We start from the raw sequence: 25,493 nt of genomic DNA, 5'->3' as shown, positions 1-25,493 counted from the left end.
TCATTTTCATAAGTTACACCAAACAAGAGTAAGGAATTTTAATAATCAATTTTATTTCCTTTGTCCATTTCATTCATCTTTCCATTCTATTCCCTTTATTTCATTACCCTCAACCAAACAACCACTGCTTTTAGAAACATCATTTAATTTCTATCTCAACGTAAAACAACTTCGAAACATAAATACCAATGTTTTCAGAACTGGGCCAGACATCAAAATAGATTCAAGAACAAGAAGACATCATCAATATACATATGTATACACTAATGAAAAGTTTTATTAATCTTGAACTCATTCGTAATAAAAATAAATTTTACTATTAGTGTCAGTAAAGTGTTTTAAATATCACATACGTAAATGCAAAATAACAATTCATTTAATAAAATCCAAATGGTTACATTAAAGTTGCATGTAAAAGGGCAATAAGCTTTGTCGTAACCATATTTTAGATAACATTCCCAATCATACTAAAAATAAAACTTTAGTTCTTATGACAAGAAAATTACTATGCATAATTCATTGAACCCTGTGCAAAAAGTCCACGACCTCGGGGCTAAGAAACCAAAATTTTCATTTAATAAAATCCAAATGGTTACATTAAAGTGGCATGTAAAAGGGCAATAAGCTTTGTCGTAACCATGTTTTGGATAACATTCCCAATCATACTAAAAATAAAACTTTAGTTCTTATGACAAGAAAATTACTATGCACAATTCATTGAACCCTGTACAAAAAGTCCACGACCTCGGGGCTAAGAAACCAAATTTTTCTTTAAATTAATTTCTATCCCACATTGCCAAAACTGTAAAACGCATCTCCTTACTATAAAACTATAAATACTTGTTTAAACTGATACGATGTCCCAAATCGACTAGATAAAACAAATATTGTTTCTCCTTCTTACTATAAAGTGCAAATAAAGAGAAGCTATAATTAATACAATCTGAATCATGCGGGTTGTCCCGTAAAGGTGTAAAACAAATTACTTGTTGGACCCGGTTTAATAAAAACCAACACGGTTCTTGGAGCAATGTTTTAAACCATATAAACTGGACCGCTCAAGTAAGACCATCCGTAGGAGTGGCCTCATTGTGGCGCTTTGGGCTAAAATGCCGGGGGGGCATAACTCCCCCTCCCCCCCGGGTATTTTGGGTGCAAAGTTGTGTAAATAAATCTGCAATACCGGCGTTTTGTGAGAGAGGGAATAGATAGTGGTAATGATTACGTGAAGGCTATGAACTTTTTACTGCTACTTCATGTTTTACAAAACTCTTCAAAATTGACTGGACCGTCAAGTGTTGTAAAACGTCTAGATGTGACCTGTGGTCTAAGTGGCTATTGGAAAGCTATGACTACTAAGTGACGATTGGTTTGGATTTAAAAACATTGATAAATATTTTCCATTTGGCCATTTGTTTTGACACTACATCTATTTCCCATTTGCTAATTATTTTACTCACTTATTGACTACTGCCAATTTGCCATGACCCCATATACCTATATAATATCAAGTCACATTTCCCATAGTTTGCTCCCTTCCCCTCTGCCATTCATGTTGAGCCCAGCTGTCTTGATTGAGCTATCTTGACAAAGCCATTAAACCCCTACCATTTATTATTGCATTCAATCCTTCAAAATCCAAACAAAAGATGCATACTTCTAACACATACATTTTATTATTTTGCTTACTAACATCCCTGTTTTCTGCCATTAGAGCAACTTTTAACCTCACACTCCCTCATCAACACCCTAATCCTGAAGCTGTGGTTTAAGAAGTACAAAGGTAAGATCTTGTATTCTTGCTGTATATTGCACACAAGATTCCTCATTTTTGTGTTTTGGTAAAATTAGGAGAAACTGCATCCGGGTTTTGCTCATTACTAGATTTCACCATCTGGGTATCACTATTTTTTTAAAAAGATTTCAAGAAATATAATAATTTCTCAAATCATAAAATATCCAACCTGGGTTTTGCTCATCATCACATTTTATCTTCTGGGTATCTTTTGTTTATCAAAATCACCTGAAAAATCTAACCTTTTCACTGTGGTTCAAGTAGTACAAAGGTAAGATCTTGCTGCATATTGCATAAACCCCCTTTTAGTATCTTCTCACTCCACACAAGATTCTTGCATTTTGGGTAAAAATGCAAAATTAGTAGAAACTGCATCTGGGTTTTGCTCATTACTGTATTTCACCATCTGGGTATCACTCATTTTCAAAAGATTTCAAAAAACATAATTATTTGCAAAATCACAAAAAACCCTTTCTGGGTTTTGCTCATTACCTCATTTTACCATCTGGGTATCTTCAATTTACCAAAAAAACCCCAAAAAATCTAACCTTTTTCACTTTCAGGAGGCTAAATGTGTCAATTTACAGAAGAGAAATGCTTGACTCCGGCGGCGGAGGCGGCGGGTGTCTCACCGGAAACCCAATTGACGACTGCTGGCGTTGTGACCCAAATTGGGCAAACAACCGGCAACATCTCGCCGACTGCGCAATTGGGTTTTGAAGGTCAGCTGCCGGTGGCAAAGGCGGTCAGATCTACGTCGTGACGGACTCGTCCGATCACGACGTCGTTTCGCCAGCTCCAGGAACCCTTCGTTACGGCGTCTTACAGACGGAACCCCTTTGGATCATATTCGAATCCAACATGGTTATTAAACTTAAACACGAGCTAATAGTTAATAGTTACAAAACAATAGATGGGCGTGGTGCCAACGTGGCGATTACCGGGGGAGGGTGCATTACGGTGCAGTATGTTAGTAATGTTATTATTCATAATATTCGTGTGTACGATTGTAAGCCGTCGGGGAATACTAATATTCGGTCGAGTCCCACGCATGTTGGGTTTAGAGGTAAATCGGATGGTGATGGGATATCCATAGCGGGATCAAGGAATATATGGATCGATCATTGCTCGCTTTCTCATTGTACTGATGGCTTGATTGATGCGGTGCTGGGGTCCACTGCGATTACTATTTCGAATAGTTATTTTACGAGGCATAATGAGGTTATGCTTATGGGTCATGACGATGGGTACATGCCGGACAAAGGATTGCAGTTGAAACTTAAATTAGTAGTTGTACATGTACATTTTTTATGGGATGTGGGCCTATATGACTCGTATAGCCCTATACGAATTGTATAGATGACGCATGGTGTCTGGATATAAGGTGGTGATGTCTGATCAACGAGAGCCTTTTTTAAATGTTTGTTTTAAATTTTTTGTAGGTTACAATTGCATTTAACCATTTTGGTAGAGGTTTGATACAAAGAATGCCAAGGTGTAGACTAGGGTATTTTCATTTGGTGAATAATGATTTTACTGAGTGGAAGATGTACGCGATTGGGGGTAGTGCGGACCCGACGATAAATAGTCAGGGCAATCGATACATTGCACCAGCCGATGCTGACTCTAAAGAGGTACATTTTATGCTTATTATAAAATCTAATGTTAGATTAATGTTGTAACACTTTGTTTGACTGTTGGTTTTTTATGCGTGTGAATAGGTGACTAAGTGAGTGGATACGGATGAGGGGCATTGGGCGGGATGGAATTGGAGGACGGATGGTGACATAATGGTGAATGGTGCATTTTTTGTGCCGTCGGGTGACGGATTGAGCGATATCTATGCAAGGGCGAGTAGCTATGAGCCGAAGTCGGCTAATCTTGTGACACAATTGACTATGTATGCCGGAGTCTTTGGTGGCCCAAGGTATGTGTGAATTGGTTCTACAGTTCTGCACCCTCTTTTCTTTACAACAAACTAACAAATATGCTAGTTCAGTAGTTTGGGCTTTATGGTAATTTCACATCCAAATTAGGAGAATACACCATCAACTTGTGCATTTGTTTTAACGACTCCCAACAATCTAGAAGGTTAAACCATTCACAAATCACAATGACAAAAAAAATATATTTAAAAAACGTGGTTAGTCAGCTGTCACGTCACAAAAAACATTAATGATTTTAGAAGCATCCAAAACAAATTAAGCACAAAAAAAAACATTTTCATATCATCACAAAAAAAGTACAATGGCCCCACCACAATCCCGTTTTTCTAGTTTTTGACTAAAAGCTACACCCGACAGCCGGGTAACAAAAACGAGACCCACAACGATAAAACCAAACAATGTGGTGTTTTTGGGGTAAAACCGGCTTCTTGGCCATGCTCGAAATACCAATATTGATCATAGCTAATGAAAATGCTACTTTAGTAGTTTGGGCTTTTTGGTAATTTCACATCCAAATTAAGTGGATACACCATCAACTAGTACATTTGTTTAGACCATTCACAAATCACAATAAGAAAAAAAAGTGTAAAAAAAAACCCTGTTTAGTTAGCTTTCAAATCACAAAAATATTAATCATTTTAGAAGCATCCAAAACAAACTAAACACAAAAAAAACATCTTCATATCATCACCAAAAAAGTACAATGGCCCCACCACAATCCGGTTTTCTAGTACTTGAGCAAGAGCTACACTCGACAGCTGGGTAACCAAAACGACAGTCACAATGATAAAACCAGATGATGTCGTGCTTTTGGGCTAAAACCGGCTTCTTGGCCATACTCCAAATACCACTATTGATTGTATAACTTAATGAAGTGTTTGTAGTAGAATAGAGAGTGGAATAAGTAAAACACCAGACACAAGATGTAACACCTCAGTTTTACATGGGTGCACGTGATTATGCGCGGGAATCTATAATGTACAACAACGACACGGTTATGAGTTGTATTTTCATATCCATGGAATGTGCAACTTGTACATCTGGATGTACAACAACTCATTCTTCCCACAAAGTAAAATTATACATTCTTATTCTTAGGTTCACACTAGTAGTTTTAACTTTAATTATAAATATTTGTAACACAAATCCCAATGGTGTAATAATCCAGGTTATGTCACTTAAGATTATTATTTTAGAGTCCCCACAATTATGTTGGAAAGTGAATAATAACACCTTAAAAAGGGCATGAAGTGTCTTTTTCCTTGAGAAAAGGGACATGCACACTATATTTTAAGGCCCGAAAGTCCTATTGGCTGGCATCATATTAGGTCCCAATTGGATGTTAGCAAAAAGTGTTCTTAAGGGTGTCACAATATGTCTTTTAAGAACGTTTAAGATGCTCTTGTTAGATCCTAATGAATTAGGAAAAGGGCAGTCTTGTCTTTTTTTCATAAGGGAAAATAGATTATTAGATCTGGCCAAAATGTTCTCTTACCTCATAATTGAGAAAGGGTAATGCTGTCCTTACCAATTGGTAAGGGGCAAAGCCGGCCCTCGGTGTAATAGATATTCTTTTAATGGGAACATTATGACTCCTAAACTGAACCATTTTTCCACAAAGAGACATAAGTCTATCACTTGACAAACTATACAAAAGGCTCCTTGTTTGAATAGTTGTTGGCGAAAATGACCTCTTTGGTTACACAATCGAAAACGGAGTTTGCTATGCTAAACGGCAAATGCGCTCCACCCCTTGAATTTTCTCCTGAAAATATCACATCAAGTTTTTTTTATTATTTATTTATTTATTATTATTTTTTTTGTGATTTTTTTAATAATGTTGCAAGTTGAAGAAAAGTGCCCAACAAATAATAAAAATAACTAAAGGGTAATGATGTCTTTTTCATGTGGGCAAAATAGTCTCATTAATTAACTATACAAAGGGGGCTGGCTTTATCGGTCTCGTTTTCAAGGGTGAGAAATGTCAAAAGCGTTTTTGTCTGGACCTGAAAAGAAAATATGTAAGCAAGCTGGAAATTATGACTTGTGGGCCAGAATTATTTAATTAAAAATATTTTGATTCCATTGTGGCCCGTTTCTAGCCCACTAATGTTTACTTATTTCTCTTAGAAAAAATTGAAAATGTTATTTTATTTATGGAAACTATTAGATATGACTTATGAGCTATTTTATAGAAGTTAACTGCCTTCATCATTTGTGTAATCATCATCGATTTCCACAATGGCCTAAAAGTAAAGTTGTATGTGCTCTTTATAAATGCTTACTTTTTAGGCACTTTTAAACCATGTGTACTATTTTTATTTTCATAGCATGATGTAGAGATTCTTATTGTACCATTTGTGTAGGGACGATGATGGGAGCGCGTCGTTCACTGATGGGACGATCACTGGAGATGGTGCAAGCGGGAACACTGGGAGAGGCGGTGACTATTTTGGAATGATGTTTGGTGGTAGCACGGTTGCATTGCCACTGCCACCGAGCACAATCATTTTTATTATTTTTGTAATATACATAGCTACTAGCACCAACAATGGTGTAATTTCATTATTATTACTATAGCGATTAATTTGGGGGTTTTTTGTTTTGTTAAAAGGCAAGAAAAAAATGAAAAGGGTTAATCAATTGTGGTCCTCATTTTTTATGCTCATTGAGTCATTAATGTGGATAATCATATTGTTAAAGTTTAAAAGCGTAAGGTACAAAAATGTTTATGCAATCTCTTGCTTTGGCTTTTAACCCATAAGAATGACGTTATTTTGATTTCATTGATCGCCTTAGATACTGAGAGAACTTTCCCCTCGAAGATCATGTCATTCCCTGATTTTCCTAACATCCAACAAGTAGTAACTGAAATTGCTTGTATCGTTAAACATACCTCCTTGTTGACAATCAAGCATCAAATGTGTAACTCAGCGCCACCTTTGTTGCTATCTGATCCAGTAGGGGCCTTTACATAAAACAATTAACTTTAATAGGAATCCAATTATGTCAAAATATGAAATCAACCACCTGATGATGCAATAGTACTATATTCATTACAAAACGTACAACATTGAATATAAAATGCATATTACATATAAGCGTAACTTTTGTTAACTAGTTAAGAGGGTGGGTAAGCTGCAACTATCAATCCGTCATAGAGTAACATGGGATGTTCTTGTCTAGACATATAGTTCAATTTTTTATACCCTCCAATTTAAATTTTATATACTTTTTTATAAAGTCATTTATAAATTGAAAATCCATTTTATATACTTGATTGGATAGGTTACATTTCATTATTCTAAGAAATTCTATAGTTTTTTTTTTTTTTTTTTTGGGGGGGGGGGGGGGGGGGGATATGGACTTTATTTGTAATTAGTTTTGGTCGGATCCATGAACACGTTCAACTAAAAGGTGTTTTTTTATCTGGCGGATTTATAGGTTGACCCATAGCCATTTACTGATTTATTTTTGTTTTGTTAAATGTGTTTATGAATAACTTAACTATTTGGGTAATTTTTATAGCAAAGCTTAAAAGCAAGTTGGTTATAACATAGTTGCTTAAAATAAATAATATGTAAATTTAGAAATTTAAAGCACAAGCATGAAAAAATATAAAATTTAATAAACTCATTTTGTTTAACCTACAACAACTCGAGCTTGGCTCATTTCGAGCTATATTTCTATAGCTCGAGCACAACTCGTGAGTAGTTTTTTGAACTTGATCTCAGCATGTGAGTAGTTTTTAAGCTTCAGCTCAGCTCGTTTATCATTTATATATCAAATACATATGTACTTATATATGTGTCTATGTTGTAGATTTTGAATGAACTTAATATATATTATTGAGTTAATTTTATCATAGTTATTATAAAAATAGATATTAATTTATTAAATATATATTTAACAAGGCTTGCTTAAGCTCATGTGCTGGCTCGAATTTGATAAGTGGACTCAAGCTTGTTTATTAAACAAGCTTTTTTTAGGCTCAAGCTTGTTTTGGAGCCGATCTCGAGTAGCTCACGAGCAGCTTGGCTTGTTCACACTTCCACTAATATCAATTAAGCAAAATATTGTCAGTATTTTGTGACTCCATTGTCCAGTCAATCAAATCTATTATTAGCAATATTGGTGTACAGAGATTTTAAGCCCAATGTTTTATTATAATCAACAATATTATTTGAATTTCTTGTGAGTTATATAATTAACCATCTTCTAATATAGTCTCCAAATGCGTGGCCTTCCTTTCTTTCTTTTGCCCCCCTAATTTTGTAAAAGAGAGTCTTGCTTGTATTACAACATACAATTTATCAATTCACATAACTATTATAACAAGAGTTATTCAATAATGCATTCCACCTTGATACAGGATCAAAATATCGAACATTCATTAAGTAGTAGTAGTTACGGCTCAAATTGGATCAAATAGTGCTACAAATCAAAGTGTGGCATCAGACTTGGAGGCGAGTTCTTATGTTTTCCGACACGAATTTGATTTTGGTAATGGTGTTGAAGGAAAGTTTGGATCGCTTTCTCCTTGATATGTAAATGTCTCTAAGGTGTTTGATGAAGCGCCTAAAGGATTCGAGAGTGAAACAAAAGCATATACATTTTTTAAAACAAAGGAGAGTCGTCAAATAGTCATAACAAATCAGACAGATAAACTTTAAAATGACGGTGGTGAACTCAAAACATGTTCTCATATTTGCGTGTCAACACAACTTACAACCCGTTTAACATGATTTTATGTTACACATTACCGTTTTAAATTATGAATAATACACCTTAAAGCACACGTCTCTTATACAATTGTGGTTAATCTACATAATCCGTCGTCATATAATATACTTAGCCAATTAAGTTTAATATTTAGTATATAATTCTACAAATTTTGTAAAAAATAAGTGGGTCGTTTTTGAACCCATCATGTTGATTTGAGACCAAAATGTTTACCTAAAATCGTTCATGGGCTTGACCCATATCTGACCTAGACGCATTTAAGTTAAACCACATCTATAATATTTTATGTTAGATTTGTGTCATGTTGTTTGTAGCCTTTCTCATCAAAGAAATAATTGTACTCAAATAATTCTTAGGGTGTTTTTCCCTAATATTTTAAAATTAAAAATATGATGTAAAACACATTCTCATATGTGATAAGTTATTTTACTCTGCGTTGGGAAATATATTACATATATATATAAATTCTAATAATGTGTTCAATATAATATATATGTTTTTTTATATCAACTAGTAATATATTAAAAAGTAAAAGGGATGCGTGTGTGTGTGTTTAAACTTCATTATACAATGTGGACATATTTGCCTATTTTTCATCAATGCTTTGTAGTTTCATGTAACATAACACTATCTGGTTCGTGACTTTTAAATGGTTCATAGTGGTTCATTGTTTGCATCTAATGTTTGATACATTAACAAGTCCCAAACTTTCAAAAGCTAAAAAGTACATGGACAGAGAACCATATATCATTAAATGTAGGCATTGAACAATGTCACCTTAAATCACTATTTCCTAGTCTTCATCCATTGAGCAATGTCACCTTAAATCACCTTAAATCATGTTTACCAACTAGGACCAACAAAATCATGAATGCACTATTGTACTAACCGCGTTGAATGAGTGAGTCGGATAATGAGCTAAGATGATCGTTAGGTTAGAATTCCAGAACCAAGGAAAAGTCTAGAACACTCTTCCAAGATTTAGACTTAATATTATGAAATAAGGTCATGGAGAAGTCATGAACAGACTTGGACAAATATGGATGTTTCCTTGTAAATGCCTTGGTTGTATGGATAAGTCTAAACATGAAGCATTCTAAATAAGAACTGAAGGTGGTTAGAAAGTTGAATGTTTTTGTGTGACACACCTTCAAAGTTACTTTATGAAAGTTTTCATAGCAATACAAATCATTTTTTTTCTTCATATTATCTTATGTTCTTGTGCAAAGCCATTTGAAAGTTCAAAGGATAATGGCATTATACTTTTATTGTAAAACTTTTATTAGGAGGTCATTTATCACAATTTTATGAGTCTTTTATTTACCTTTTTCGTTTATCATTGTTTATTTAATAATAATTTTGTTTATCGCCTCCTTTTCTTATAACATAAATTTTATTACTATCTGTTACTTTTCTCGCTTGTCATTTTTCACCTAATAATGAGTTTGTTTTCCGCTGTATTTTCTAGTTTATCAATCTTTATTACAAACTATTTAATATTTTCTTTATTCACCATATAATGCATGAGTTATTATATTAGTCTAGTAAAGTTTGAATCTAATTCCAAATTATTTAATTTCTTAAACTAGCTCAACTGGCATTGGAAGGAAAGTGTAAACTTAGACTAAAAACTGCAACATTTCAAGTTTGAATCCGATTCTAACCGGATTTTACCACACTGGGCCTCGCCTTCAAACGATCGATTTTCTCTGGAACAGGAGATGGTTAGTTTGTGCTACCCAACACCATCTGCGAACAAAAGGATACTTCGTTATTATTACGATCAGGTATGGAAATCAACGAAAGGTTATTTACGGTTTTGCCAACGTACGAAATTGAAATCCACGGTCATAAATCTCGCGTACCTATTATTATATGATAACCCATTTTTATACAATAACCCGTCTCACTGAAACTAAAACTAATATTACAATAGCAATACGGGTAAAATAATCAATCGTGTAAATTGACGTTATTACCCCTGACCATGAGACGCGCTTGATCCGTAGAACGTTACGTAGACTAGTCCTGCCTGTCCCGATATGTAGCCAGCCGGTGTGTGAGGTGACGTCACCTCTTCGTAAACTTAAACTGAACCATGGTTAAGTATCTAGTTAAGACTTAACACACACCATTGTCGTCTATATCTCCTCCCTCCAGATCTTCCTCCGTATTTTATTATATTATTTTCCGGCAAGCAATCGCCAATTTCTTCTTTTCGGTTGCAATTTTATTATGCGTAATTGTGTAACAACAACTTCATCTTTTGTTTGTTCACTTGCAGAAGAATTTTGAATTCGATTTGAGTTGAGCTATGGGACTGTTCGATGGATTACCTGTTCCTAAAGATAAACAGGTCACTCACTTCACTTCTAATTCCACCAATTGTTTATCTGTCAATTTATTTTAGGTTTTTAGATATTTTAGAATTGTAATGGAACTTTGCTGATTGGACTATGAATGATGTGCTAACTAGTTTCAGTTATAATAAATAATATTGATTGATTAGGAGGCAGGAATCATGGTATCAGGATAGCAGGTTAGCCATAAGTGGTTAGGGTTAATGTGTCTTCATTAACTGGCTTTAACTGAAACCGAACCAAGCCAAACCTTGTATGTTTGTGCTCTGGTTATGGTTAAGCCTGCATAACCGAACTGCACCAACTTTGCACACCCCTAGCAAGAGTTGGTTATAAGAGATGTGATTTTAGGGGTTTTAGAATCATAGGAATTTTAGTGGAAATCTGCCAATTTAAGTATGGCATTGATACGTTTCGGATCATATGATGTGTGTTAACTAATTTCAGTTATGATAATATTGGTATGGGGGCGGGATCATGGTAGGATAGCAGTTTAATTTTGTGTGTTTACAGCAAGAGTTAGGGGTGAGCAAAACTGAACCATAACCGGAAACCGAACCATTAACCTAAAAAATTAACCGAAATTAACTATGATCGAACAAAACTGACGGTTCTGGTTATGGTTAATGTGTATTCGACTATTCATTAACTGAATTTAACTGAAACCGAACTGAATCATGCATGTTTGTGTTTTGGTTATGGTTATGGTTATGGTTAAGCCTCCATAACTGAACTAAACCGACTTTGCACACTCCTAGGCTCCTAGCAAGAGTTGGTTATAAGAGATGTGATTTTAGGTTGTTAGAATTATAGGAATTTCAATGGAAGTCTTCTGATTGAAGTATCAAGTATGACACAGACACATTTGAGATCATATCTATGTTGTCAAAGACCCTCGGGCTTGCCTAGGCCTTCAGGTGAGGCGAGGCGCACGGAAAGCGCATCGCTGCCATCCAGGAGACCTTCGGGCAAGATTTTGGTCAGATTTTGTCTAAATCTTGTGAATTGCAGCAAAATTAGGTGGTCTGAAACATCAAAAATTGGTCTGGAACCAGCCTAAACTAGCCCTAAACAAGCCTAAAACATGTTTAAAACCTCCAAAAATGGTATGATTATGCTATGCGTCTTGTTTATCTCGGGCCCTCTCTTTTTAAACGCCTCGTGCCTAGGCCCGAGGCTCAGCCTTGGTGCCTTTAGTGCGCCTTGCGTCTTTGACAACTATGCATCATATGATGTGTGTCAACTAATTTACTTATAATAATATTGATAAAGGGGCCAGGATCATTGTAGGATAGCAGTATAATTGTATGTGTTTACAGTAAGAGTTGGTTATAAGAGATGAGAGCTAAGTTGTGAAACTGTATGATTTGATTTTTTTATATTAATTGTATGGTTTGTTTCAATTGCAGTATTTAAGAGAAGATTTAGAGAATGTTAATGAGGGTTGGACTGTGTCACGGTTTGATTCGTTACCTCATGTTGTCCATATCTTGACTTCACCAGATAGAGATGGTGAAATCCAAGCGTTGAAAGACCAGAGCGATATTGTTGAGGAGGTTGTGGATGAAGTTGTTCAAACTTATCATGGTGGATTCAACAGAGCAATCCAGAATTATTCACAGATATTGCGGTTGTTTAGTGAGTCTACTCAAAGCGTAGGAAAGCTTAAAGTTGATTTGGGTAATGCAAAAAAAGTTATTAGTGCTCGTAACAAACAGTTGCATCAGCTTTGGTATCGGTCCATGACATTGAGGCACATAATCTCTTTGTTAGATCAAATTGAGAACATAGCTCAGGTTTTTGTTCACCTTACAACTATTATATATTTGCTTCAAGAAAGATATGACCGTGTGCGATGATGGACAATATTTTAAAGAGAATGCGAATTGTTCATATGTTTCAGGTTCCAACTCGTATAAGCAAGCTTATTGATGACAATCAGTTATACGCAGCAGTTCAAGTACACGTTCAATCAGCTAGAATGCTTGAAAGAGAGGGACTTCAAACTGTGAGTCAACTTAAAATATTCAGATAGTTTCTACTTTACATGCTGTTAATCAAGTATTTAGATAGGGAGAAAAAAGAAATTTTGCTTTTTGATTTATTTGTGGCTTACATGTTATGACTTTTATGTGCTTGACAACGAGATTACACTATTCTTGGTTATGAAATGGCTCATACTTAAGGAGACACACCTTTAAGTACCTAATACCCAGTTCCCTTTTTAGGCATGTTTAAGTTTAACTTAGAAAACTTACATCGTAGTTGTTTTGGCCAGGTTGGTGCTCTTCAAGATGTTCGATCTGAGCTGGCAAAACTGCGAGGAGTTCTCTTTTACAAAGTGTTGGAAGCTTTGCATGCCCATCTTTATAATACTGGTGAATATAGGTAAATTCTCTTTTTCGGTTTATCACATATAGCAATGATTACGTGTGCTATTTGTTTTTTTGTTATATCATAGATGTAAGGATTCTTGCGGCAATTATACATTAAAAAGAAGAATACCATTATCTTTTAGAACTGATAATTTTTTTAGTGCAGCTCAGCTACACCTAGCATGTTAGAGAAGGATGATGCTCTTCCAACCACAACCGTTGCTGCATTTGCAATGAGTAATTCTCAGTCTCTCTCACGAAGAACCAGATTGCAAAAAGGTGATAATGTTGGTGCATCTGGATTTGCTAGTTCTGTTGATGGGGGGTAAGATGAAATCTCAATTCTTAACGGAAATATTATGCAAACTTGATGATTTTATTGTGGATCCCTTTTCAACTATGAATCACTTTAGAACACATGGATAATCTTTTGTTTTTGTTTCAATGTATTTCAGTTCCTCATATGATGGCCATGATGATGATGACATTCATGATGGTGCTGACAATGGAAAAGACACGACGAACGTTCCTCGTCTTCCACCATGGCTTTCGGAATCGACTCCTGATGAATTTGTTGTATGAACTTTGCATGCTATATAACCTCACTTTATAAATTTGAAAAGGTTTATCTTCTCTGATAATATAATAATGGGTTTCTAATTAATTGTAGGAAACAATGAGAAAAAGTGAATCTCCTATTCATGTGAAGTATTTGCAAACTATGGTTGAGTGCCTTTGCATGCTTGACAAAGTTGCAGCTGCTGGTGCTATAATTTGGTATTGAAATGTTTTTGTTCATCAAAATATTACACTGATACTGAAATATGTTATATATTTCATGTACAGCCAAAGATTAAGACCAACAATTCATGAAATTATCACATCGAAGATTAAAGCTCAGGCAGAATATGTAAATTCTTCCAGGCCTGGTGTGGGCCATGCTGCTCGAACTACTACAACAGGTCTTCAGTATGTAAAAGGACAGTTGCATAAAGAACATAAAAATGGGACATCATTAGCTGTATCACTAATGGCAGTTAGCCCTGTGACACCTGCCATGGCTCCTATGGGTGCAGCACAAACTGCAGCAAAGGAACTTCTTGATTTTATTCTAGATACTATTGTTCGAATATTTGGTTCGTATAAGTAACCTTGATGCTCATTGCTCTGTGTACTCGCTATAAGTTTTTATTTGATAATGTTATTTTTCTCAGATAACCATGTTGTTGTTGGGGAGTTGCTTGAATCAAAATCATCTCAACAAGCGCACATGAATGCACCAAAGTCGAATGCGCATATGATATCCGGGAACCCTGATTCTGAAGCATCTCAGGCGACAGGTGGCTACACTATTGGTTTTTCCATGACGGTTTTACAGGTGCTTATTTTGTTTTCAACTTTTGATTATTAATGTTTATGTTAAGCTGCAATGTTTATATCACAGAGTGAATGCCAACAACTCATATGCGAGATTCTAAGAGCAACTCCTGAAGCTGCATCTGCTGATGCTGTTGTTCAAACAGCTAGACTTGCAAACAAGAATCCTTCAAAAGAAAAGAGGTAAACAAAAGTATAGTTTAATTATTTTTCTTAGTAAAGCAAGATAATATTAAATAAAGACTAATGAGTGTTATTAATTTTGGTTGCAGGGAAGATGGCCTTACATTTGCCTTTCGCTTCACTGATGCTTCGCTTTCCAGCCAGGGCATGTGATACTGTGCTCTTTGTCTAATATTTGTTAATAAATACCATGAAATTTAACTCTGGCTTGGTTAATTTAACTAATGTCAGGTGCTGATTTGATTCGCCAAGGAAGAAATAGAAAAGGTCAAAATGTCCAAGAAGGTTATGGTTCAGCTTCTGTCCTACCAGAGCAGGGAATATACCTAGCAGCATCTGTATACCGACCTGTTCTACAGGTTTGACCCACTTTAAATCTGTTCTAAATTTCATTACTTGTGCAAGCATACTGAACCTTTTTGCATCTGCAGTTTACAGATAAAATCGCTTCAATGCTGCCTGAAAAATATTCTCAACTAGGGTAAGTTTGTTACTGATTTAATGTTTCACTGTATCATGCAATATGTATGCTTACTTTTATATTTTTTTCATAATTATTCGTATGTTGCAGAAATGATGGATTACTGGCTTTTCTTGAGAGTTTTGTAAAAGATCACTTCTTGCCAGCTATGTTTGTTGATTACAGGAAAGGCGTGCAACAAGCAATATCAAGTATGTTATTATCAACTAGTTTCTGATAGAAACCGGAAATCTAAAGTACTGAAATTAAGATAATAGCCACATTCGAGATAGGCTTGATCTCCAATTACGAGGTTAAAGAACCCTAATTCCTATAAACATAAACATCCATGACTAATAAAACAAAGATAACCCTATTAATACAAAACCTAATTGACAGTTCTAGAACAAAACTGCCCCACTAATTTCTGCTTAAGCTGTTCCCGCTTGTTTGGTAACATGGGTTTAGGCGGGAATAGATTCTAAGGGACCAAGTACATATCAGTTTCCTTTAAGTTGTCCGAATGGAGTGAACAACTGTTTCAGTGTTTTAACATTTTATTCACCATGGACATAGTCAATCAATCAGTGTTTAACGTTGTAGGGATGTGCATAAAACTGAATTGACCGGCTCATGACCGAATTAACATATGGAACCGAACCAATATAACCAAACCTAACCATAACTGATGGGTTGTTTTAATGTTTTTTTCTTGAAAACTGAAAGTATCGGGTCGGTTGTGGTTATCGATATTTTCATCACCGGCAGGACCAGCCCAAAACGAGTATACTAAGTACCTGCTTAACCGTTAACCAAACTGACCCAACACGTATACCCGAATGCTATGTAATATATATAAAAGCCAAATTGTAAGTCTTAAAATTTTCAAGCCCAAATGTCTAATAACAATTTATTAAGTGGTAAAAAATTTAATGCCCAAACTTTCAGGCCCAATTACATTGTTTTGAGCTATGTTAATCGGTACCTAGCATTTGATGAAAAATTCTAGTTCATGGTTAACCAATCCATAACCTAACCGAATCAACATGTAAAACCGATTAACGATAACCGATCGGTTATCATTTTCTGGTTAAATGAAAGTTTGCTTATGGTTATGGTTATGGTTATGGTTATGGCTTTGGGCCAAAACTGACCCATAAACACCCCTTATTCATTGCTTATATCTTCTTGGGGTTTAGATTAGAATATTTTCCAAATATTTAATTGTAAAATAGTTTGTATAATCGTAGTATACAGTGAAATTTAATGTGACACCAGCAACTATCAAATTATTGTAGGTCCAGCTGCATTTCGCCCACGAGCAAACCCTGCTGCTGCTTACACACCGTCAGTTTCTAAGGGACGGCCTATCTTACAAGGACTTTTGACCATAGATTTTCTGGCTAAAGAGGCATGCTTCTTTTCTTCATAAGTCTTTTCTCATTATTTTGTTATCATGTCTCACTGATTTTGACTTTACAGTTATGTTAAAATTCCATATTATTATTGCAGGTTATTGGGTGGGCCCAAGCAATGCCAAAATTTGCTGGTGACCTTGTGAAGTACGTGCAAACGTTCCTAGAGAGAACATATGAAAGATGTCGCGCAGCGTACACTGAGGCATGACTAGTTCATTACATGTTCTCCATTAGTTCATTGCATATATTTAGTGTTTTGAGTTATGAGATATTTTCATATTTTTATCACCATATTCCTTAGTTTTGTGTGGTTGGCTATATATCATCAGGCAGTTCTTGAGAAGCAAAGTTACATGCTTATTGGAAGACATGATGTTGAGAATCTAATGAGGCGTGATCCAGCAAGTGCGTATCTGCCAACTTCACTTGCACATGCAAATGCAGATAACCATATTTCTGATGCTGACACTGATGGTGTTGAGCTGGAAATTAGTGCATTACTTATGAAACTAAGGCCGATAAAACAGGTCATTTTTATTCTTTAAATCTTTGAATATTTGCTTTTATGGTGTTCAATTGTGCAAAACTCTAATTGTGTTTGCAGGAGTCTTTGATTCGTGATAACAACAAGCTTGTATTGTTGGCGTCCCTCAGTGATTCATTGGAATACATTGCTGACTCTATTGAAAGGCAAGTTCTATAATTAGATCTTTTAATATATATATTTTCACTGTCTTGCTATCAATTTGATTCTTTAGTTAAAATATATTTTGATTGTGGTTCACACAGGTTCGGGAATGCATCAGCAAAAGCATCTGATACAACAGAATTTGATGTGAAGCCAACATCTGTCCATCATAAACGAAACAGCAGTTTACCTCCAAAGGATATGGCAGCATTTGCTGAGGATTACAGAAAGCTAGCAATCGATTGTCTAAAGGTTTTACGTGTAGAAATGCAATTAGAAACAGTTTTCAGCATGCAGGTTTGTCACATTCAAAATAAATAAAGCATTCAATACTATTAAATGATGAATTAGCTTTTAGCCTGTTAACATTGCTTTTAACAGGTAATGGCAACAAGGGAATATTTGGAGGACCAAGATGCCGAGGAACCTGATGACTATATCATATCTTTAATCACTCAGGCAAGCCTTGTATTTCAAGCTTGTTTCCTTGTTGAAATTTCATATACGCCCCTGAAAACTTGTATATTAGCCATTCAAAATACTTTAAAATGCCATATTTACCTATTTCATTATATACAATTTATATTATGATTATGAACATTATACCCTTCCTTTCTCCGTACACTCTATCTAAACTATCGTATCCCAATGTAAGTTTTATGTGAAGGGTCTTTTAATCATTTCACAGCACTTAACTGGAAAAAGTACCATTCATTTTAAGGACCTTTCGTGTTACGTTTTCGAGATAGTGGGACCATAAGTGTAATTTTTCAAACTTAAGGACCAAACCTGCAACATGCACACACCACAGGGACCATTGGAGTAATTAACTCTTTGAATTATGATTTTTTGTTGGGTAAATATGACATTATACCAAATTTGAAGGGGGGATACATGAAATTATCATTTTCTTTCATTGTTATAATTTTCTACTTAAATGTTTTAATTATATATTTTCATGTGACAGATAACTCGTAGAGACGAAGTAATTGCTCCTTTCATCGCTCCAGACAAACGGAACTATATATTTGGTGGAATATGTGCTGTTGCATCACACGCATCCATCAAGGTTTCAAATATCACTCCAAAATATTTAATAATATATATTCTTTTTCCTGGTTGTAAACTTGTGATTGTAATATATAAAGTTTCCATATATTTTTCAGGCTTTGGCAGAGATGAAGCACATCAATCTTTTTGGTGTTCAGCAGATATGCAGGAACACAATCGCGCTAGAACAGGTTTATAATTTCTTTCTGAAGTTTGTTACTTTGTATACTATCCTGTGTGAAATTATTAAAATTTTAAACTGCATCTAAAAATTCACATAATTAATAATGTAACAGGCACTATCTGCGATACCCTCAATCAATAGTGAGTCTGTGCGAACGAGATTAGATCATGTCCGAACTTATTACGAGCTGCTAAACATGCCAGTTGAGGTACTATTTTTGGAAAATAATTATATTTAATATCTTTGGAAAATAAATAAAGATGCATATATAATATATTTATTTACAGGCCTTGCTTGCCTTCATTACCGAGCATGACCCTTTATTTACTGCAATAGAGTATGTCTCGCTTGTATCTTTACTCGTAACTCAATTTCATTACAAATTTACAACTATTGGTTTACCATGGTTGACTTTTGTTGGCCTGTTTTAGGTATTACAATCTCCTAAAGGTACAAGTTCCTGGACGCGAAGTTCCAGACGATGCGAAAGCTAGAATGGCAGAAATATTACCAGTTTAAGTGGAGTGATGGCATATTTGTTTGTTTAGATGTCAAGAGGTTGTTGTTTGTCTGTGTTTTGGTTTTTGTTTTTTATTTTCGGGCGGTATAAATTTTGTATTCTTTTGTGCTGTAAGGCCTCTTTTGGTCCAGTCTGTCAAGAAACCATCGTAAGTAGCATGTATTTTCTTGTAAATTGATTGCGACAAGAGTTATAATGTCCTCTATTCGTGTCGGGATGATTTTTAATTTTTTATTTATTTATTAAGTATTGGAGTTCAATATTTTGATATGCACACGCTGGTTAGCAGGGGATAGGTGGGGTTTTGTAAGCTTTCCTTTTTTTAAATATTCATCTTTAACTTCAAGATAACGCTTTTAAAATCCGTCCCTGCTAATTAGACGTGCACAAAAAAACCGGTTCCGGAACCTAACTGGTGGAACCGAACCGGAACCGGTTCCAGTTCCAACCCGGTTGGAACAATACCCGGTTTGGGTATTTTTGTACCCGAAAATCGTACCCGGTTCTCCTATTTGTATGTCAGTACCAGTTCCAACCCGGTTCCTACCCGGTTCTTAATTGGAACCGGTTCGGTTCGTACCCGGAAAAACCGGTTCCGACGGGTTTTTTTTGAAGGGTCAAACAAAAGTCAAACTAGCCGTTGGAACCGGTTCAAACGGTAATATAGCCGTTGGAACCGGTTTTTTAGACACCAATTAGCCGTTGGAACCGGTTCCAACGGTAATATAGCCGTTGGAACCGGTTTTTGAGACAATAGATCCGTTGGAACCGGTTCCAACGGTAATATAGCCGTTGGAACCGGTTTTTGATGCCCAAACCTATATATAACTTGTTTCCATTAAAAACTAACTATTACAAACCTATATATAACTTGTTTCCTATATTTAAAAACTAACTATTACAAACATTATTAAAACATAAACGATACTAAACATAACAACTAAAACATAAAAAACAAAGTCCGTCGTTTTAATCCGGGAATACTTATTTTTGGGTTGTAGAGCCGGACGACTCTCCCACTTCCGTTTTTTTAGCTTCCAATCTTCTTTTCTCTCGACAATACTTATTCGTATGTTTTCGTAATGTCGAGTTGGACCCTGCTTTAAGAAAATTCGAGCAATATTTGCAACGTGCCAACTCATGTGAGTCGGTCATGAGACACAAATCGTAATGAACCCAAACATCGGGGCATCTTGTTGTTTCGATCACCATAACAACGTCATCATTGGTTGCCATTTGTTGTCGGTTTAAGGTTAATTGTGGTTTGGAGTGTGTTTTATAGTTTTGGAAGTTGTTTAACAAGTAAACAAACAAACCTTGCTATTTATAGTGAGAAAATAACCTATTTACAGTTAAAAAACCGGTTCCAACGGTCAAAAACGGCTATATAGCCGTTGGAACCGGTTCCTAACGGCTCTAATATTTAAATTTCAAAAAAAACCGGTGGAACCGGTTTTTACGTAAAAACCGGTTCCGGTTCATACCCTACCCGGTTCTTAAAAGTTCGCATATCTGGGCATCAGTTCGGGTTGGGAACCGAACCGGTTCTTGATTGGAACCGGTGCCATTTTACAACCCGGTGTGAAAAAACCGGTTTGGAACCGGTTCGGGTTTTCCATTTGAACCCGATTTGTGCACCTCTACTGCTAATAGTATTAATAATCAATGTCGCGTAGCGTATGTTTCTTGGGACGGAGTTAAACAAACACCACTGATTTTGTCACGTGGAAGCGGTTAGTTTGAATAACTTACTGGAACTGAAATCTAATATCAAGGGACACCCTGTGTTGATCAGAAATTGAAGGAAGTTGGAATTAGAATGAATTCGTCCAAATTCCTTCAAAAGTAAAAGAATCAATATTTCTTTTAAACAACGAAGGAATTCAACTAAAAAAATTAAAACCTCCACTCCGTGGTGATCGTTATCACCGATGCTACAGCCACCAGGCCCGCTATCATCCTCAGCTTTGTGGCGGATCCAGGAATTTTTTTTAGGTGGTTCCCTCTTAATTTATAAGGTGGTTCCTACGCGTCTTCTATATATCCGTACACTATTATTTCGAAACTCGGGTGGTTCCGGGGAACCACCCGTTTGTATGCTGGATCCGCCAATGGCTTTGCCGCTATCTCCAACATTGTTGCTAGCAAAACATTTCAACTTAAGCAAGTTTTCAAACGAAACCACATTTATTTGTAACCAAATCTAATTGGGTCTTTAGAAATAGTATATTATATTCTTTTAACAGACTTGCTGAAATAAGACAGGTAGCCGTTCTAGCTCAGTTGGTAGAGCGCGTGGCTTTTTACCACGTGGTCGTGGGTTCGGATCCCACGAATGGCGTTTTTGTGGTAACTTGTTTACAATTTCATGTATAGCAAAAGAACTTCTTGAGTTCTACTATGTTATAAGCACAGCCTTTCCTTTTGCAATCAAAGCTCATGACGAGCCAATCTTTGTTAGTCTGAGTCCTCGATCATGAAATTTTATTCTTTTCTCGACACTCGTTGTACACCACCCACCTTTTGTAATCTCTTTTATTCGTATTTTATAATGTTCCTCCAAAATTGTTTTAAAATTTTCATATTTCAAATACTTGGGAAAACGGTAAATGTTTACATTGATATAACGACACTTGCAATTCATATAATATAATGTTAGTCATTCAAGAAAAATTTGGATATAAGTTTATAATAACACCAAATAGATAGCTCGATAAATATAATACACAAAAAACATGAAACATATTAATCTTAAGATATACTGTTCGGTTTATTTAAATTGAGTTATCCTATAAAGAGTCACAAAAATGAGAAGCGTGAGAAGGATTAGCTTCTAAGTTATATTTTAAGTAATGATTTTTTACTATTTTGTTTGATTTTGTTTTGAAGGGTTTTTAAACTTAACCATCTAAAGGCCATATAAATATTTCTCACGCTTATCATTTTTATGAATCTTTATACATAGGCTCTTTTCAATTCCGATTCTCTCGTACTGATTTCCCCTAAAAGCATAGGTTTAAACATTTTTAGTCATCTATTAATGGGTAGTTTTACACTTTTACATTGGCTTAAATTATTTATTTTTACCGGGAATCCATTTAAAGGAACACAATGGTTGAATGGGCAAATAGTAGACCAAAAGAGTAAATTGCAATATACATGCATAGGTCATTCGTGTAATTTACTAAAAAAAAATATTATTTTGGTATAAATAACGGTCTACTCAAGTCCATGACCTTTTGTGAGGCAATCCCGAGTAGATTACTGCACTCATACTTACGTAATATATATTGAACAAAATGAAAGCTTAAAAATAATTTAGAAAATCATGATGAAATTTGTTAAGAGATATAAATTATAATTTATATATTTGATTGAAAAATAGACTCATTTCAAGTTAAATATTGACAAAATTACATAAATTATTCTTTATCTTTTACCTAAATTTCACTTATGGTCCATTATCTTTAAAATTGATTTTTTTTGTTCTTTATGTTTCAAAATATGACACCTGTTTGTTCTTTTTTCCTAACTCAGTTACATTTTCTCGTTAATTCATGTCATATACAAATTGATCATTTAACCTGTTTATTTAAAAAATAATTGAAATTAACCCCCCCCCCCCCTCTCTCTCTCTCCCTAAGATCTGACATCTCCATCTTCTCCATTCCCCCAATCTTCTCAATTCTTTAACCCTAAACACCATAGCCTCAACCCCTACAAAAATATCCAAACCGTCAATCTGCTCGTGATTTACGCCGTCATATCACCGTCTCAATCCCAACCGTTGACGCCGCCGGCGACCACCACATCGGCTGATTCCGGCCACCGGCGCCCTAAGACCATTCAATACAGAAGTTATAAAACAGAGAGCATATGCTTGCAATGTCAGTCCTGCACACCTCTTTATATGTTCGCCATCATCGGCGAACCCAATTACAGAAACAAATAAAATGACCAATTTGCCCTTATGTGCCAGGTACATGACCTGACTCAACAAAGAATTTTAATTGAGTTAGGCGAAAAGGACAAACGGTGTCGTATTTTGAAACGTAAAGGACAAAAAAGATCAATTTTGAAGATAAAGAACCACAAGTGAAATTTGGGTAAAAGGATAAAGGACAATTTATGTAATTCCGTCTTATATATATATATATTCTTACATGTTTTTGTTCCTAAATCAGTTTTACAAAGGGGCATTCTATAATCTATATGTACCCACATCTTTAAATCAACCTATTGATTTGAGGATTGTACGCTTGTATATTAAGGTTATGGAGTGAGATCGGGACCGTACCGATACTGACCGGTCCTGGTCCTGAAAGGTACCCGAAATCTTCGGTACGGTACCGGTACTAAAGGTAAAAAAAATCGGGAAATACCGGTACCAGTCTCGATCCCGATACCGATTTCGGTACCGGTACCAACCGGTGCTAATACCGAATTTGCCCATCCCTACCGTATACGATAGGATATTTAAGAATTATACATATTGTATACCAAGGCCATACTACCAGATAAATGAATGGTTTGACAATTTGAGTGAAAAGAATACATATTAATTTTCAGCATCTAGGATCCAAAATGTTGTTTTTAGCATAATCGGTTTTGCTATCCAAAAGATGGGTTAATGTGTAGTTTGTTGTCAAGTTACCTGTCATTTTATTGTAGTCGCTTGTTTTTTAGCAATATAACTTATGTTTGATTAAAAAAAAAAAGGTCTGAAAAAATTTCCTTCTCTTTTATATAAATTTTAATTAAAAAAATATGTAAGAGTCTAACCTCTATCCGACATGTTGCTTATACATAAAATTGGATCACAAACTAAATGATATAACTACTAAAAATGTTATAGGAATTTATGTAAATATAGAATCTAGCATCCAATGCAATAAGGTTTTTTTTTTATTACAGAAAATCTCACAGGTAAGCCTACTCTATTCGGGGTTATGTCCAAAGTCGATTCTTCGATCATCGTGAGACCGTACCCCCTAATGCGCGGGAACCGTATGAAATCCATAAACCTTTTCTCCTGTTGGGTTCGAATATGGTATTAAAGCTCTGATTCATCCTTCACCTAAATATCCGTCAAACTGGTCTGAGTAAGAATCAAAACTGCATCTTCACTAGAGAACGCAAATTTCTTATCTTTGAACCAAATTCTCAAGACAATAAGTGGCATATTCTTAATTGATAATAATATATGAAAATGTGAGGGAATGGATTCTTACGGCCTTACTAGTGAATAAATGCAAAAAAGGTTATTTAAAAGCATTTAACAAGTTATTTTTTTTTATTAAGCATAAAAACACCATCATTATGGAACCGAAACCTTAATTAAACAAAATAATATTAAAGTCTTGTTTTAAGGTTGTTCACATGAGATTAGGTATTGAGGTGTGATTAAATAATGCTTAATCCGCCCATGGTTTTGATTAAACTCCTTTCCAAAGCCAAAATAGACAAACCTAGATCAATGTACAAATAACAATGAACAAATGCATGTCACTAAAGCAACACTGTTGCAATTACATCCTTTATACTTGGTCAAAAGCAATCCAAAACCAATCCAAACCTATGTCACCTTACATTTAGAATCTTGAAACCACCCAACAAGATAAGATTTAACATTATTAACAATTGATTAAACAAGGGGTTTAGGTTTATTTAATTACTTAATCTTTTCCTTTTTTTTTTCAAAAGAAATTGGCCATTCGTAAACAAAATAGTTATATACTTAAATGCTAATGATACCCGGTCCAAATGGTTGAAATGAGATATATAAAAACTTTAATTTAATAAGGAGAATCTTGGGTTTAAGTCTATCTTGTGACAGAAAAAAAAAAAAAAAAAAAAAAGGGAGTTCCATGTTAGGTTATGAGATTTTTTAACATATGGTTGGTTTTTTTCAAGGGTGAAATGAAAATAATCACATGAATCAGCTGCCCGTCAATAATCCGGAATGGCCGTTAAAAGAAAGTTATATACTTAAATCAACAACAATATTTTACCTGTTAGTGGAGTACTATGTCAATTAGATTCTCCAGTCACCTCTACATATAAAATTAATTTCTGAATATTAATATAAGCTCTTATGTATAACATGACACCTTTAAGATTCCAATATGTCGACATTGCTAAATAACCCCATACAACTATATGCTAGCCGAATGAGATTGTGTAATCTTCTATAATGTTATAAAAACAAGATTGTAAACATTGAACCAATTGATCTGTTGCCTTATTGGTTTAATTTGCTTATCTGTTAGACCGGCCGGTTAAAAAAACTAAATAATGCTTTAATTAGTTTGAAAGTATGAGGAGAATTAAGTTGCTTTCAGAGAGAAAAAAAAACATCATTTTCATAAAATGAAACCATCATTTGGTGTGGACA

General features: G+C 35.0%; 1 protein-coding gene, 1 non-coding gene and 1 pseudogene across 3 annotated transcripts; all 3 read left to right on the top strand.

Annotated features, from left to right (window-relative positions):
• The first annotated feature begins 1,411 nt into the window (after positions 1-1,411).
• Positions 1,412-6,321, top strand: LOC143609116 (putative pectate lyase 5; annotated as a pseudogene). Its single transcript, XR_013149370.1, has 5 exons — positions 1,412-1,783; positions 2,359-3,082; positions 3,238-3,429; positions 3,517-3,722; positions 6,108-6,321. The product of XR_013149370.1 is annotated as a putative pectate lyase 5 (transcript).
• A 4,465-nt stretch (positions 6,322-10,786) lies between these two features.
• On the top strand, positions 10,787-19,326 carry LOC143609123 (exocyst complex component SEC8-like). Its single transcript, XM_077083971.1, has 25 exons — positions 10,787-10,840; positions 12,254-12,640; positions 12,748-12,852; positions 13,123-13,232; positions 13,386-13,544; positions 13,675-13,795; positions 13,890-13,996; positions 14,066-14,355; positions 14,434-14,597; positions 14,664-14,779; positions 14,869-14,924; positions 15,011-15,138; positions 15,211-15,260; positions 15,351-15,451; positions 16,538-16,650; positions 16,752-16,859; positions 16,987-17,184; positions 17,262-17,347; positions 17,447-17,642; positions 17,727-17,804; positions 18,313-18,414; positions 18,512-18,586; positions 18,692-18,787; positions 18,867-18,916; positions 19,011-19,326. The coding sequence occupies exons 1-25, from the start codon at positions 10,799-10,801 to the stop codon at positions 19,096-19,098; spliced, it is 3,126 nt and encodes a 1,041-aa protein (XP_076940086.1). The 5' UTR covers positions 10,787-10,798; the 3' UTR covers positions 19,099-19,326.
• A 2,041-nt stretch (positions 19,327-21,367) lies between these two features.
• TRNAK-UUU (transfer RNA lysine (anticodon UUU)) lies at positions 21,368-21,440 on the top strand. Its single transcript has one exon. It is a non-coding gene; the product is annotated as a tRNA-Lys (tRNA).
• Positions 21,441-25,493: the final 4,053 nt, after the last annotated feature.

The sequence above is a fragment of the Bidens hawaiensis genome, unplaced genomic scaffold (assembly GCF_021521415.1).
Source record: "Bidens hawaiensis isolate Kalapana, Puna unplaced genomic scaffold, B.hawaiensis_p1.1 tig00419494_1, whole genome shotgun sequence".
NCBI lineage: Eukaryota > Viridiplantae > Streptophyta > Magnoliopsida > Asterales > Asteraceae > Bidens > Bidens hawaiensis.
Note: the sequence above shows the minus strand (reverse complement) of the source record. Positions and strands in the feature narration are given on the sequence as shown.